The sequence below is a fragment of the Haemaphysalis longicornis genome, unplaced genomic scaffold, assembly GCF_048455015.1.
Source record: "Haemaphysalis longicornis isolate Haplotype H1 unplaced genomic scaffold, Haemaphysalis longicornis Haplotype H1 scaffold_5, whole genome shotgun sequence".
NCBI lineage: Eukaryota > Metazoa > Arthropoda > Arachnida > Ixodida > Ixodidae > Haemaphysalis > Haemaphysalis longicornis.
In genome coordinates, this window is record NW_027526385.1 from 169,249,956 (window position 1) to 169,263,158 (window position 13,203).

A 13,203-nucleotide genomic window follows, 5' to 3' on the forward strand; every position below is an offset into this window, starting at 1 on the left:
TAGCAGGCACTAGGACTGGCAAAAATATAAGGTAGCATGACGTTAGGCAACGGGTATTTCAGTACAATTCGAAAGCGGTGAGTGAAATTCCAACAATACCAAAGCGGGGATTTCAAACATACAGGCGCAGTTTCCCACTTGCCTTGCAAAAATGGCGGCTGAAGTGCTCTAGCTGAAAGTCTATTCGTGCCTTTTGGGAAATTGTTTAATGGGTAAGTAACGCAATTCTCGAATCTTGATTTAAAAAAGAACCTTAGGTGACCGCACATTTCCCACAAAGACACAGTTTCTCACTCACCGTGCTATCCTCGAGGTTGAAGCTTTTGAAGTCCAACACTATTCGCTCCGTTTCAGAACCAATAATATTCCATATGCAGTCCGTGTAGGGCGTATAGTTGCCAGGGTGGTTTGGACTTGCTATCACACCGGAGGAGGACCGGAGGTCACCTCCGCAGGCGGCTGCACAAATGAAAAAAACACAGTTAAATAAAAAACAAAAATTTTTTACTCTCCTTGTCGAAATTGTAACTGTCAATTAAAACTAATTGAAGTAAAAAAATCCCTTGTCGAAAAATCTGATAGTGAACGCTGTGTAACACCGTATCAGGAAGTTTGTAGGGAAGACAGGTTAAATAATGTACTGCACCAAGTGGAGGACGAATTTCACAGCGTATAACTAAACAAGCAATACCGCAACCACCATGAGATTACAAACTAACACGCAAGAAAGGAAACAATTCCGAAGACTGTTGAGCCCTCGACCGCGATTTGTAACAAAAAACCAGCGATTTTCATATTTCCCAGCTCCTGAATATAGTTCGAGTCTCTTTTGTTGCTTTCGCTTTTTTTGTTCTTGCGAATTGCTTGACAGGCCCACATGCCACAATACAATTCATACCCCAGCTCTTCCACACTCTCAGCTCTCCTCCATGGGCACCTATTCGACGTGCATCCATCACATTCACCTGTTACGCTTCAAGCATCATGGAAAACCTTGCTCGACTCTGCAATGATAAAGGCATTACCAGTGTTTAGCCCACATGGCTGCTAGTATGTAGACCCTGGTTCAAATCTCAAGTGTGCTGCAATATGCCTTGGTTATTCACAGCACACCGACGCCAACGAGTACGGCCACTTTTCGCGTTACGTGAACATCAGAGGCATTCGCGTTATTCATTGAAGAATTTACTCTAGACTTACAAATACCTCCATGAAGAGTGAAGGTATGTTTCCGCTTCGCTTTGTGGAGGTCGCAAGCCACGCATCTGTTATTCTAGGGCGCCGGATTTCATATTCATGGCCGCCGCATGGAGAATATCTTGATTGTTTGAGCATTGTCGCTGTTTCAGTCACATTTCCCACTAGTCATAATTATATGTACGTTACCAAATATATGTACGTCACCACGAGTACCCAGGTTTTCATAAATAATATTACTTGCTTAGCTATGTTTTGTGATACCAAATTAACGACAAATTATTAAAAGACAGCGCATTATTAACAACGGGTTGCGAAGGAACTCAATAAAAATGACAACAAGAAGTATTCGAGACCATCTCTTCCTGGGAGAAAACACGCAGGAAATAAGGAGAAACCTCCCCCCATCTCAATAAATGGCATCATTAGTGCGAAGCCTTGAAATCTGAATTTAACTGTACAACCTTCGTTGAATAAATCATAAGAGGAGCGAGAGGAAAGAGAAAAATTGGCCGTATATCTGCTCCCTTCGTAGCAAATGTCGTCAAAAGACGATAGTGTTTGTAGACATTTGCCCAGGAAATGCCTCCTTTTACTTTCCCCCTCACCTCTCATGCTGTTCCTGTACCGTCTCGCGCATCCCAAGATAAACACAGCAAGGGTTTGCTCAAGGCGATTTGAATTTACCGTGTTTCACTGGTACAGGCAGCCTTCCTCGATGCCAGCGCTGCAGTACGGCGGTGACGCGCGGGAATCGAGGCGGCCGACTTCAAGGTTTGTAGAACCGCGTGGCCGTGCTCCACATGCGTTCCAAGCAGAACGTGGAACCTAGCTAGTGGAACAACCCGCTTAGCCCTGGCCAATCCCCCATTGTGGGTGCCTGCCAAGATCATTGATTACATCATCATCATCACCTTTCGTTGCTGTGTTCGCGTGATTTTCCATATTCTGCAGTAGATGTAGAATATCACTTCTATGGAAAAACAAAGTATCCATGAATTTTTCAATAAAGGAACACTGTAAATATCCCTCGTGTACTAATCTTCTTTATTATATTTGCGTAATGTCTTCTTCTTGTTCAACAAAGTTGACAAGTATGAACACATAAACTGGGCTTAAACGTTTACCTTTCGCTGTGAGTCTATAAGACTATTGCGCAATATCTATTTTGCTTTTGCCAGGAGGCTGAATCGAGTCACAGACAGAGCGTTTCTTTTTTTTCGTTGTTGGGGGCGCGCTTCTCGCCATGGTGAACGGTATTCTTCTTCATGGAGAGCGGCCGGAATCCTTTCGCGAGGGTCGTGTCGTAGTGATAGCAAAGCCAGGAGGGAGCCCTTCGGACCCAGCTGCCTACAGGCCTATCACGCTCCTCAACCCTGATTATATGATTGTTGCGTCCATTTTAGCCCGCCGAATGAGCCATGTACTCCCGTGCATACTAAGCTGTGCGCAAACGTGCAGCGTGCCGGGCCGGTCAATTTTTTCATCCTTAGCCCTGACCCGCGACCTATTTGACTTCGCATCGAGAACCGGCATTTCCGGTTGTTTCATATCGGTCGATCAGGCGAAAGCTTTCGACAGAGTGGAGCACCGGTACATGCTCGGTGTCTTAGGTCTGTACGGTTTCCCGCCGGAGTATATATCTTGCCTTCGGCTAGCTTACTCGAACGTGACCGCTCTGTTGCTTGTCAATGGCCGCCTCAGTGAGCGCTTCACAGTTACGCGCGGGATTAGGCAGGGTTGTCCGTGGTCCCCCTCGCTCTTTTCATTATGCCTGGACCCCCTTCTGCGTCGTGTGGCAGCGTGTCCTTCCATCCGCGGCTTCCCTCTGCACGGTGAAGGTCAGATTAAGGTCTCCGCATATGCGGACGATGTGTCCCTTTTTCTCCGGGATGAGGACAGCTACCGAGCGTTTACACGGCTTTTTTTGGAGTATGCTGAGCTGTCTGGATCCCGGCTGAATAAATGCAAATGCAGAGCGCTACGATTTGGGTCGCTTGCCAGTGACCTTGCTGAAGACGTACAGTGGGTGAGGAAAGTCCGGGTGCTAGGTGTAGTCTTCCATGGCTCTGGAGAAGTTGCTCGTGAGACGTGGAAGGGTTTGTTAGACACGGCTGACAAAAGTATAAATGTAGCGTCGACTTTCAAGCTGTCTCTCTCTGAGAGGAGCTTTATTATTAAGTCGTGCGTGTCAGCGGCGTTCTTTTACGCGGCGAGGGTAGCTCGACCGCCTCGTGATATAACTCGTCGGCTGGCCACAAAATTCGGGTCATTTTTCTGGGCTAGCAAGACCGAGTCAGTTGCGCGCGCTTTGCTGCGTCTGCCCCGCAGCATGGGGGGTTTTAGCTTGCCATGCCTGAACACGATGTCAAATGTTCTAGCGTTACGCGGTTTGTGGGAACTAGTAGATGATGATGAGTACCCGGGGCAGGCTCTGCTTCGCTACTTCTTGGGTACTGCTCGCTTGTTGTTTTATGATGCGCCCATTACCGGACCTACAGCCGTGCAGCCGCCAGCTTTCTATAGGTACGTTGCTAAAACACTTAGAGGCTTTCAGTCGGCCAACCCAGATTTGGATATTAGAGCCTCATCTGCGACTGATATAGGCGAGAAATTGGCTATTGGGCAACTGAATGATCGGCAAAAAGAGAAGTCTCGTGAGGACCGCTGGCAACAGTTAACGTCAGCGGTGCTTCCTGCAGACGTTCGTGATTTCGGGTGGCTGCGGGGCTGGAGGGCCCTGCCGACGTGTGACCGCCTTGCAGCATTTGGTGTGGTTCGCTCTGCCCGGGGCCCGCAATGCGGACGCACTGAGACGCTAGAGCATGCTCTTTTTGAGTGTCGTGTGGCCGCCACATTCTGGGTTTTACTCAGCAGAATGTTTGAGCTTAGGCTGGGAGCCCACACGAAATAGAAAGACCCATTTGTCAGCTTTCTGCTGTGTGTGGGTGCCTTTGTTGTGTGGCGCCAGCGAGGTGTAGCCGCCTTGCAGGCACGACCACAGCGTGCCATGTATCCCCTGTTGTGGCGTGTTCCAAAAATGGCCATAGAGCATCTGCAGCATGAGCTGGTGGCGCTGGGTGAAGAATCTTTTCTCATGCGTTGGTCTACTCGCTTCCTCAAGGTTGCCAATAACAACGTGCAATGGTGTGTCGTGGCTTATTAATAACGTGGAACTTGCATGCTGAAATGAGTTGTATGTTTGAGGCCAAGGCGCAGTTTAGGCAGCCTGGCTGCGCATGCATCTCTGTACGGACATAGAACGGTTGTGTGTGAACTGCAGTGGTTTTTATGTTCACTCCCACGCGTGAACTATGGTGTCTGAGTCTCGTGCCTCGGACATTATTGTAAAGGACCTTCGGTGCGGTGTACTAGTTGTTTTGTGAACTTCCGTGATCTTCACTTCCTTTTCCTCTGTGGCACATTACGTAAATCCTGTGCTCTGTCGACCCGTGTAGTAGCTAACTACAGCGGGTCGTAGCTGTAACCAGTGTTTAATAAATACTCTTTAAGTGCGTTTCTTTGAACACTGGTGAACTTAGTGTGACTTGTTTCGTAGTAGCTTGTTGACCATACCGCAAATTTTGTGCAGTGTGTAGAATGACCATGTTACATGCAAACTGACTGGATAAGTTTCTGTTCTTAGGGCCGCGCTCTTATCACTAGTCGCTGCGCCCTGATATCTGGGTTATAATAAATTCTCTTTCACCCCCAATCCTGTGCCCTGTCGACCCTAGTAGCAGCTAACTACATCGGGTCCTAGCTGTAACTATTTTTAATAAATTCCCCGTATGACGGACAGACAGACGGACAGACATACACACAGAAAACAATTTCTGGGTTTAAGTAGCCCAATAAAGACTGTCGTATTTAAAAAGATTAGAGCTGGGAGATGGGAAGGAGCTACGTGTCCAAATCGGCCGAAGAGTGAGGTTTCCTAAAGTGTGTGCTTTCATAGTTAGGACGCCCCGGCTGCCTTTGTGGATACTTAATACAAGTTTCTGAATTGTCCAATAAGGGTATTTTCCGTTGTGTCAAGTAGAGTGTCTGCCATGTGGTTGTCACAGGCCAACGCAGCAGAATAGGAGTTGCCTATGTGGTATCAGCCAGAACGAACAGACTTTCCATGGTTTCCGGGCTAGAGTGGAAGAGGAGTGTTAAGTTCACCACAGTTGGCTGCCTGTTGAACCTGCCCTGTGAGCGTTGTACTCTACTTTAACCGCGCATGACACTTCCTGCCACGTTCTGCCAACCTGTAATCGCCTCAAAAGCCTTGCAAGTAGGCGAAGCGCGTTAAGTGGTTCCTCAAGCGCCGCCAGGGAGCCCTGCTATCTGGTGGGCGCCTGCCTCTCCCTTTACAATAAGTTTCGAAAAATGCCGGCCTCATCATTACACGACGTCCGCGAATGGGCAAAAAGACGTAACCGCTCGCACTACCCAGTGATGCGACTTCTACACTTTTACAAGGACAACCCCCTGCAAAGAAGCTTGCTGTGCGAAAGGAATCAGAAGTAGCTGCATCCGCGACCGTTATACTCAAGGCAATAGATGGGGCTTCATTTAGAGTAAAGTCGAGTTCCAAACGGGTGACCGGCAAGAATACCTGTGAGGGGTAAGCTCCCGCAACCAGGATGCTCTTTCAGGAGGCTCACGACATGAGCTGACCATATAGTACCGACACAATGATTCAGTAAGCATGGCACTAGCATCATCTCTTTCTCAATAACTTCTGCGGCCAGTCGACTCCCAGAAGTCTCGCTACGCACTTGTATGACGGTGTGAGTTTCTGTTCCGCGCTTCTACTCAACAGCTTTGACGGAATTTATGCCATGCCTGAAGAGTTAAACAACCACGAATTGGTCGAGGCTCCACAGGATCCAGGAGTAATATCCGCAAGAGGACAGACGTCTAACGCTTCCGATGGAAATGGTGTCGTCAAGAGTCGGGAACCGGCTCAGTCATTTTGGAGGCTGGTAGTATGACCCCTTTGGCTAAGGGGCAAACCTTGAGTTTTGGAGGTATTCCGTACAGTTACATGTTAAGGATAGTGTTGGTGCATTTCTGTATGCCGGAAGGCTTCTAAAAGTCCGCTTTTTGGCCATGTAGCGATTGATGAACGCCTATTTTTCGACGGTTCCCAGTTCAACTGGAAGCAGGCCATAACAAGACAAAGTACAGGAAAATAATTGCCACTTCACAACAATTACAAGACATCTACCATTTTACAGGGGCATGCTCGTGACTTCCGTTCAAATCTTGGAAAGTTTCTCTATCTTTTTAACCGCCTCCGTTTCATTGCAATCTCTGAATCTCATATGGGTCTGAAATTCTCTTCGAATATCGACCAAATGCAGCATTCTCGGCGATTCAATGAGTAAAGCAGAATACTTGTTGCTTTTCGATATGACATGCTATTTGTTGGATATGCAAGCACACCACACAATACAAATGAGTATGTTTGAGCCAATACCATCATTGGAAGACAGCCTTTCACATTATTTACCTCGAACCAAGCGCAGCTTTCGATGTTTAACGACTACACAGTCTTATAAGGACTAGTTACGCTTCATACATAATTTATGGTGAATTCGTTGCACATAATCATATATGGAAAAGCGCGCTACCAAACGCAAGCAGTTAGAAACCTGTAGATCTGCTGCTTAGCTATGCGTTGAACCTTTGAATGACGGCAACATAAGTTACCTCAACGCCCGAACGTCAGAACGTCCATCGATCTGTCGTTTTTCACGGCTAAGTGTGCTGCACGACTTACACAGACCACTGACATACAAACAAAAGGAAGTGGCCATCATCCAATGTTGATAACCGTCCTCCACGCTTTGTAGGCATCGCGCCTTGAGAAATTGAAGTGGACGAAATTGGACACATTCACCAGCGCTACTAGTGAATGGATGACACCTCAAATAGCTGACAGCGACCTCATCGATGCGATTCCATCGTGTTTTCAATAACCAAGGTAGAGCATAAACAAACACCGCGGTATTCCAAAAACAATCCCGTGAACAAAGGGGTATGATCCATTTGTAGACGAGCGGAGCGCGAGGCTTTACGAAACAAAAGCATAGACTACTTGCGACATCTACGGCGGGCGCCAAAGTACGTCAGTCGCGACGTCAGCAAGCTAAGCGGGTAACGTTGGAGGGGATTGTTTGTAAGCTGAACGCAAGGCAACCTGTGACACGCTGTGACGTGTTGTTATTGGAATGCGTGGCTACGGAGCTACATCTGTATCGGAGAATGAGGAGCTACATCGTTCACTGCTCGGTCGCGTCACGACTAAGCACCTTTAAATAACGTTTCCGAAGAGTATCGTCGTGGTCTCTCAACGCCATCAATGCCTCCATCACGACTTGACGTGTCTCCTCCTCCACAAGCTTGAAAGTGTCAGAGCCAGTCATTGATCTTCTGATTGCAATCGAAGAGCTTTCCTGACCCTTCTTTGATCTTAGCAGCCACTCTGCACGAATACGTGACGGCGTCAACTACAAAAAGCGACGAAACATTTGTGCTGGCCTTTTCAGTTGTGTCTTCTACGATTCGCCAAATAAAAATTGCAGAGTAGGGAAACTCCCTCGCATTGGAAACCCGAAAAAATATTCCGGCATGCAAAAATAGGAAAATGGCTATAAATTATGCTTCTTTCCAGCATGTCGCCTTACACAGTTCTGTTATGAACGAAACGATTTATTAAAGAATGACCTGGTATTTTGAGAGCAGGAGGAGATTTCCTCACAAAATTAACGGGCTTCGCCAGAACAGATCAGCGCAGACAACGTGATCGCTGTAGGGTCTTCTAACGAAGGGGCACTTGATTGCGGCTGCACACGAACTGGCATCGTCCTGAATATCCCAGCCGGATTTTACTCGGCACTTCATAAAGCAATCCCTGCCGCTATTTAGACGATGGTTTAAATGGTAGGGTGTATGCATGTATAGCACAGTACATTGATGGACGCCCACTTTGTATGTTAATTCCCCACGGACCCACTCCTTACCGGGCTGTCGAATAGGCAGTGACAAAATGCACCGTACTAATTCAATTGGTTTTAAACTTTACGTTTATTGCGCTCAAACGGGACCTGCCGCGCAGACTGCAGATCACGATACAGGCAGATTATGTGATGAAGTGCCGGTGGACGACGAGGAAGAGGGGACCGAGAGCGCAGCTGCAACGAGTGCGTGCGGAAAATCTAATGGGGCCGGGGTTGAGTGGACACCTGTGACGCGCTGGGCTGGAGAGCGCGGCCCTGTGATGATGTTCGGGTGAGAACCTGGGTCGCAACCGCTGCTGTGCCCGGTAGCCGTCCGCTGCTGATCACGACAACGCGTGGGCTGGCCGTGCCTGGAGCTGGTGATTTGCTGGGCGAGAGAGTGCGGGTCGGATTCGCCTGGTGTGGAATCCTCCGCTGACACCTGCTGCTACGCCATCGAGCCGTGACTCATCTCCAAGTTCGACGATGCCTGCCCGATGTCCTGTGCCTGGATGCGGCGTGGCCTACAGCCAGTCATCGAGCCAGTCGTGCCGTGATGTCCCCGTGGACCCCGCACGCGTCGGGACTTCAACACCCCGAGGGGCTGGGACAAACCCCCGTAGGACGTTTTCTTTTCTTTATTGCAGACATTTTCATGTTAGCCTTTTGCCTTTTTTAAGGCCTATATGTTTAGTCTCGCATCCTTGATTCCTCGCGCTATCTTCTGCTTCTTCTTGTGCCATGCATGAGGCAGCATTTACTTGCGCACGCACTGTCCACTGACTCGTGACTTTCACGCCAATCCTGGGCCCATTCTTTCCAGATGATATCTGTATCTGGTTTGCCTCATCACCGCAACAAAATACACAGGACCCTTGAAAAAAAGCCCTCCATAACATGCCTAGTTATGTAGCAGTCTGCGGCTTTAAAGGAGTACTGACACCAAATTTTGACGCCTAAAAATAATATAATTGGCTTTATTAGTTTGTAGAGTTGCCTCAGAGAAATGTTTGCAGCGATCCGATGCCGGAATGAAATCTAAAATTGATTTTGATTGCTTCGGCCGCGAGCTTCCACAAATCAGCAGCACTAGCAAAATCACCTTCGGCGTGGCGAAACATCGGCCGGCGTGTCTGGCCGGTTCAGGGTGACGCCATATAGGCGTTTTCGGAACTGGAAACGAGATCCTGCGCTGCTGTTGTCGGTGGTATTCCTTTGGGCAGGAGACGTATTGGTGTGACTGTGTGAGCAATGCTTGTAAATTTTGAGCACTTTGCATGTTCGACGTCTTTGCTCTTCAGTTCGTGGCCGGCGCATGGTGTTTTCTTGCACTGGTGCCGAAAAGTGCGCGGTGCCGGCAACGCGCGGCGAGCGATGTCGACGCGCACCGCGGCGACGCGGCGGTGCGCGTTGCCGAGCTCGCCAAAGTTGTGCTATGGCAAGCTCGCGGAATGCGAAGTACTGCTCCTGGAAGCCTGTCCGAGCAAATCGACGACGACGCCAGGATGCATTGTTTTTCCACGCGACGACATGCAGCGCTAAACGTGGACTGAGTTCGTGCGCTGCGGCGACCGCAATAACTGTACCCAAGCCAGCGGGCTCAGCGTTGCTCGGGTCAGCTTGGGTGTTGGGACCTTCAGGCTTAGTATCGTGGCAAATATTCGGTCGCCGGTATCGCAACAACGGTGAATGATCATCCCTTACACAACTTTTCACCAAACTATCATCCCCTTTTTCGCATAGTGAGATTTATTTGGGCGATAATTGCCGTTTCAGCGATCGGTGACCAAGACATTTGCCGTTTCCTGTTTTGATTCTAGCGTGCAGGTGGCGCCATCTTTCGGCCGTTTGCCACACCGCGGTGCCGGCAGTGCTGGCATATGCTGGGTAGGAGCGCCGAACCTCCGCTGCCGGTCAGCGTAGGTTTACCATCGCGGCAAATATCTGAACGCCGCTTTTAAGTTCAGCGCTGATAACAACCCCTAGCACAATTTTTCACCACACTAACATCTACTTTCTCGCATGTGGAACTTCTTTTTCGGGATCAGATTGATTATAAGAGTGGCGACAAGCTGTTGCTATCACGGTCTGCGCCGGTTCGAGCCGCAGTGATATTAAAAAACGGACGACGGCGAAGACAACGCCGGCATAATCGCCTGGCCAAATAAAGTTGCTCTGTCTGTCGGGTGGCAGCGACTCATCCATGTCTGACAATTCAGACGACATGTCGACTGCTCGGGTGAGTGCGGACCATGTGCAATCGTAGCAGACGATGCGGCGAACGTCACTGACGTCACCGGTGAGACCGTGACGTCAGACTGGCCTGCTTCCAGGCTGGCCTTCGAACGGCCATTTTCCCGCGCGGCGACCGATTTTGAAACTGGTTGCAATAAACGTGCTATAATTAATTCTGTGTTGGCGGCTGACGGCCTTCCATTCGATTTTTTAATTACTTTGCAGCATATGCACCAATTCTTTGCAGCATAAAAACTGAAAGCGAGAAATTTAGTGTCAGTACTCCTTTGAACTATCTCACGAGAAGAGCGTAGTCATTGCTTTCAAAAAGAAAACTATGCATCGCCGGGCACTCATCCCAGGCGGCTGGGTGCTTTATGGTGCATGAGTCGACATATTTCTATGACTTTTTTGAGGCTGTACCTTAACTTTGTCACTTTACGCTAAACGGTTACGATGCCGCATTTCTTCCGCAGTTGAGATTATGAAATTTCTTGCCTTTATCACTGAGGCAGATATCGACATTAAATGGTTGTGTTGCACAGCAACTACGCTGATAGTGCTGAGGTACAGTCTTCTTATCCTAAACCAACTATCGGAAACAAGAAACAAGAGGCTTTTCACAGTAAAGAATAGCAATTTACGCATGTGTTCTTGCTTCTGAAGGACACTTCCAGCATCAGAACTGCTTCAGAAGCCCGCTGTCAGCCTTTTGTCGTAATTTGACAACCCGAGACTCTCGGAGTGCACCTGAGGCCTACTCTTCTTCACGCAAGTCACCCCAGTCTACGGCCAATGACGTCAGAGTAATCTACCTCTGAATCCGCCGAATCAAGTGACAATATACAGCTGTCTATTCCAACCCAGCCGACACCAATATTTCCGCCACGATTCCCCTACCTGGTGTCTTGTCGCTCACAAATTGAGTGTCGCATCTCGGTTATTGGCACAAAACAGGCTTGATGCCTTAAATAGAATACATTCAATTATTTACCGACGGTTCATCATCGCATCAAAGTTCTTTATCGGAGCATGCAAGGGCTCTGGTGAGTGCTCCGTGGCTGTTCCATCTTGCCCTACCCTGTCAATTGCTTCCCCACCATCGCGCATTATATGTACCTCGACGCTGACACACTTGCCTGGTCTAGTCCAGTCGCCTCATAACTCACACGATACGCTCGTCGCGGCTCCCAAATCCAACCCCGAAGAATTCACATCGCCTGTCCTACTGCAAGCAACAGTGCCGGCGCGATCTGGAGGGATCGAAGCCGCTAACCATGTCGTATGCATCCTGACCTCTCAACTCTCAAACCCAACGTACAATTACGCTATGAAGAGCATGTTTGCAAAACATACACGTTTAAAGAGCAACCGCAAGAGGTGCAAGAGCATTCTTGCACCTACGACCATCAAGCTCTCACAAGGCCAACGCACCGGCAGCACGCACCGAAGTGTATAACGGCTCAATGTCGCCTCCGGTTGCACGTGCTGATAAGAAGCGACATTGACATCACCTTTACATCGTAAGGACATGCAGCGAAAGCAAGCTTCATCGCTGGCATTCCTGCGGCGCACTCCCACAAGTCATCTGCACCGTCTTGCCCATCGTTTTTCACACGCGCGCTGTCGACAGCGACTCGTCATCCCTAATTACAAAGCCTCTTTCATGACAATGCAGGCACCGCATGTTCTGCTCACAACACTTTTCGTGGGCCGCCAAAAGCAAATGCAGCGTCACGTCCACCAGACACATCCGACCCATTACGTACTTCGTCTAACTTCACAGGTTATAGGATTAGTCATTTGGCGAAGCCACCACGACTGTGAATGACAAGCCTGTTTCTACAGTTTGGACAAACACGGACCCGGCCAGTCATGGACTCGTTACCGCAAAAAAGTAACAGTGTTACAGTTACAGTTACCTAACCCAAATAAGTAACCCTGTTACTGTTACAGTTACACAGTTTCCGAAAGTAACTAGTTACAGTCACAGTTACCATAAAAAGTAACGTCGGTACTTTTCCATTACTCTATAAAGCTAATTAATAGATAAGAATATTTAGCTGATTAAATAGAAACATTCGAAGGCATGGGGGCCCAGGCAGCGGTTGCACTTGCTCTGTGTCGACAGAAATGGCTGCGAAACTAATTTATACAATGCCGAGCTTGAAGGCAAAACAGACGAAACAATCAATGTCATCTAAATTTATTTTCAACTACAGTGTTGTCGCTTTTCCGCCTTGCATAGTGAGGGACAAGGAGAAAAAGGGGATGGTGGTGGTGTATCGCCGGAAGGCCCTCTGGAGAAAAAGGAAACGGATGTGGGATAACTTCGGTTGTCGAGGTGTTTTTGAAAGATACTAAAAAAAGCGCTGCGTTAGCATTTTATTTCGGACTTGTCATCGGAGACGGAGATCAATTTGAGCTATTGCCGAAGCGATGTTTGTCCGTAGGCCCTCAGAGTCGTTCTCCCGCCCCAAACCCCAGCCACCCTCATCCCCGGAATAAGCCAAAGTTATTTCCAAAGGGAATAAAAACTGAACTGGACGCTAACTGTGTTTTCTGCGCCCCCTGTGCTCACAAAGGCGATTTTTGTCGCTTCGACCGGGGAACATTGTTCTCCCAATCCCAGCCTTTCACAGCAACCACGTCCCCGATCCCACAGCCCGCTCCTTCGTTTGCTTTGAGGAGTAGGCCATACGAAGCTCGCCCAAGTATTCTTTGCGGCCAACATTGAGAAACAGATGTAGCTACAGTATTTGTTGATGCCCCAGCTCTG

At 48.6% G+C, this 13,203-nt stretch overlaps 1 protein-coding gene across 1 annotated transcript in view; it reads right to left on the reverse strand.

Moving 5' to 3' along the window:
• LOC144139992 (uncharacterized) overlaps positions 1-13,203 on the reverse strand; it is a 132,171-nt gene that overhangs the window by 94,624 nt on the left and 24,344 nt on the right. The window contains exon 3 of the mRNA XM_077672208.1: positions 299-459. Coding sequence (XP_077528334.1) covers positions 299-459 — 161 coding nt within the window. The remainder of the gene's footprint in view (positions 1-298; positions 460-13,203) is intronic.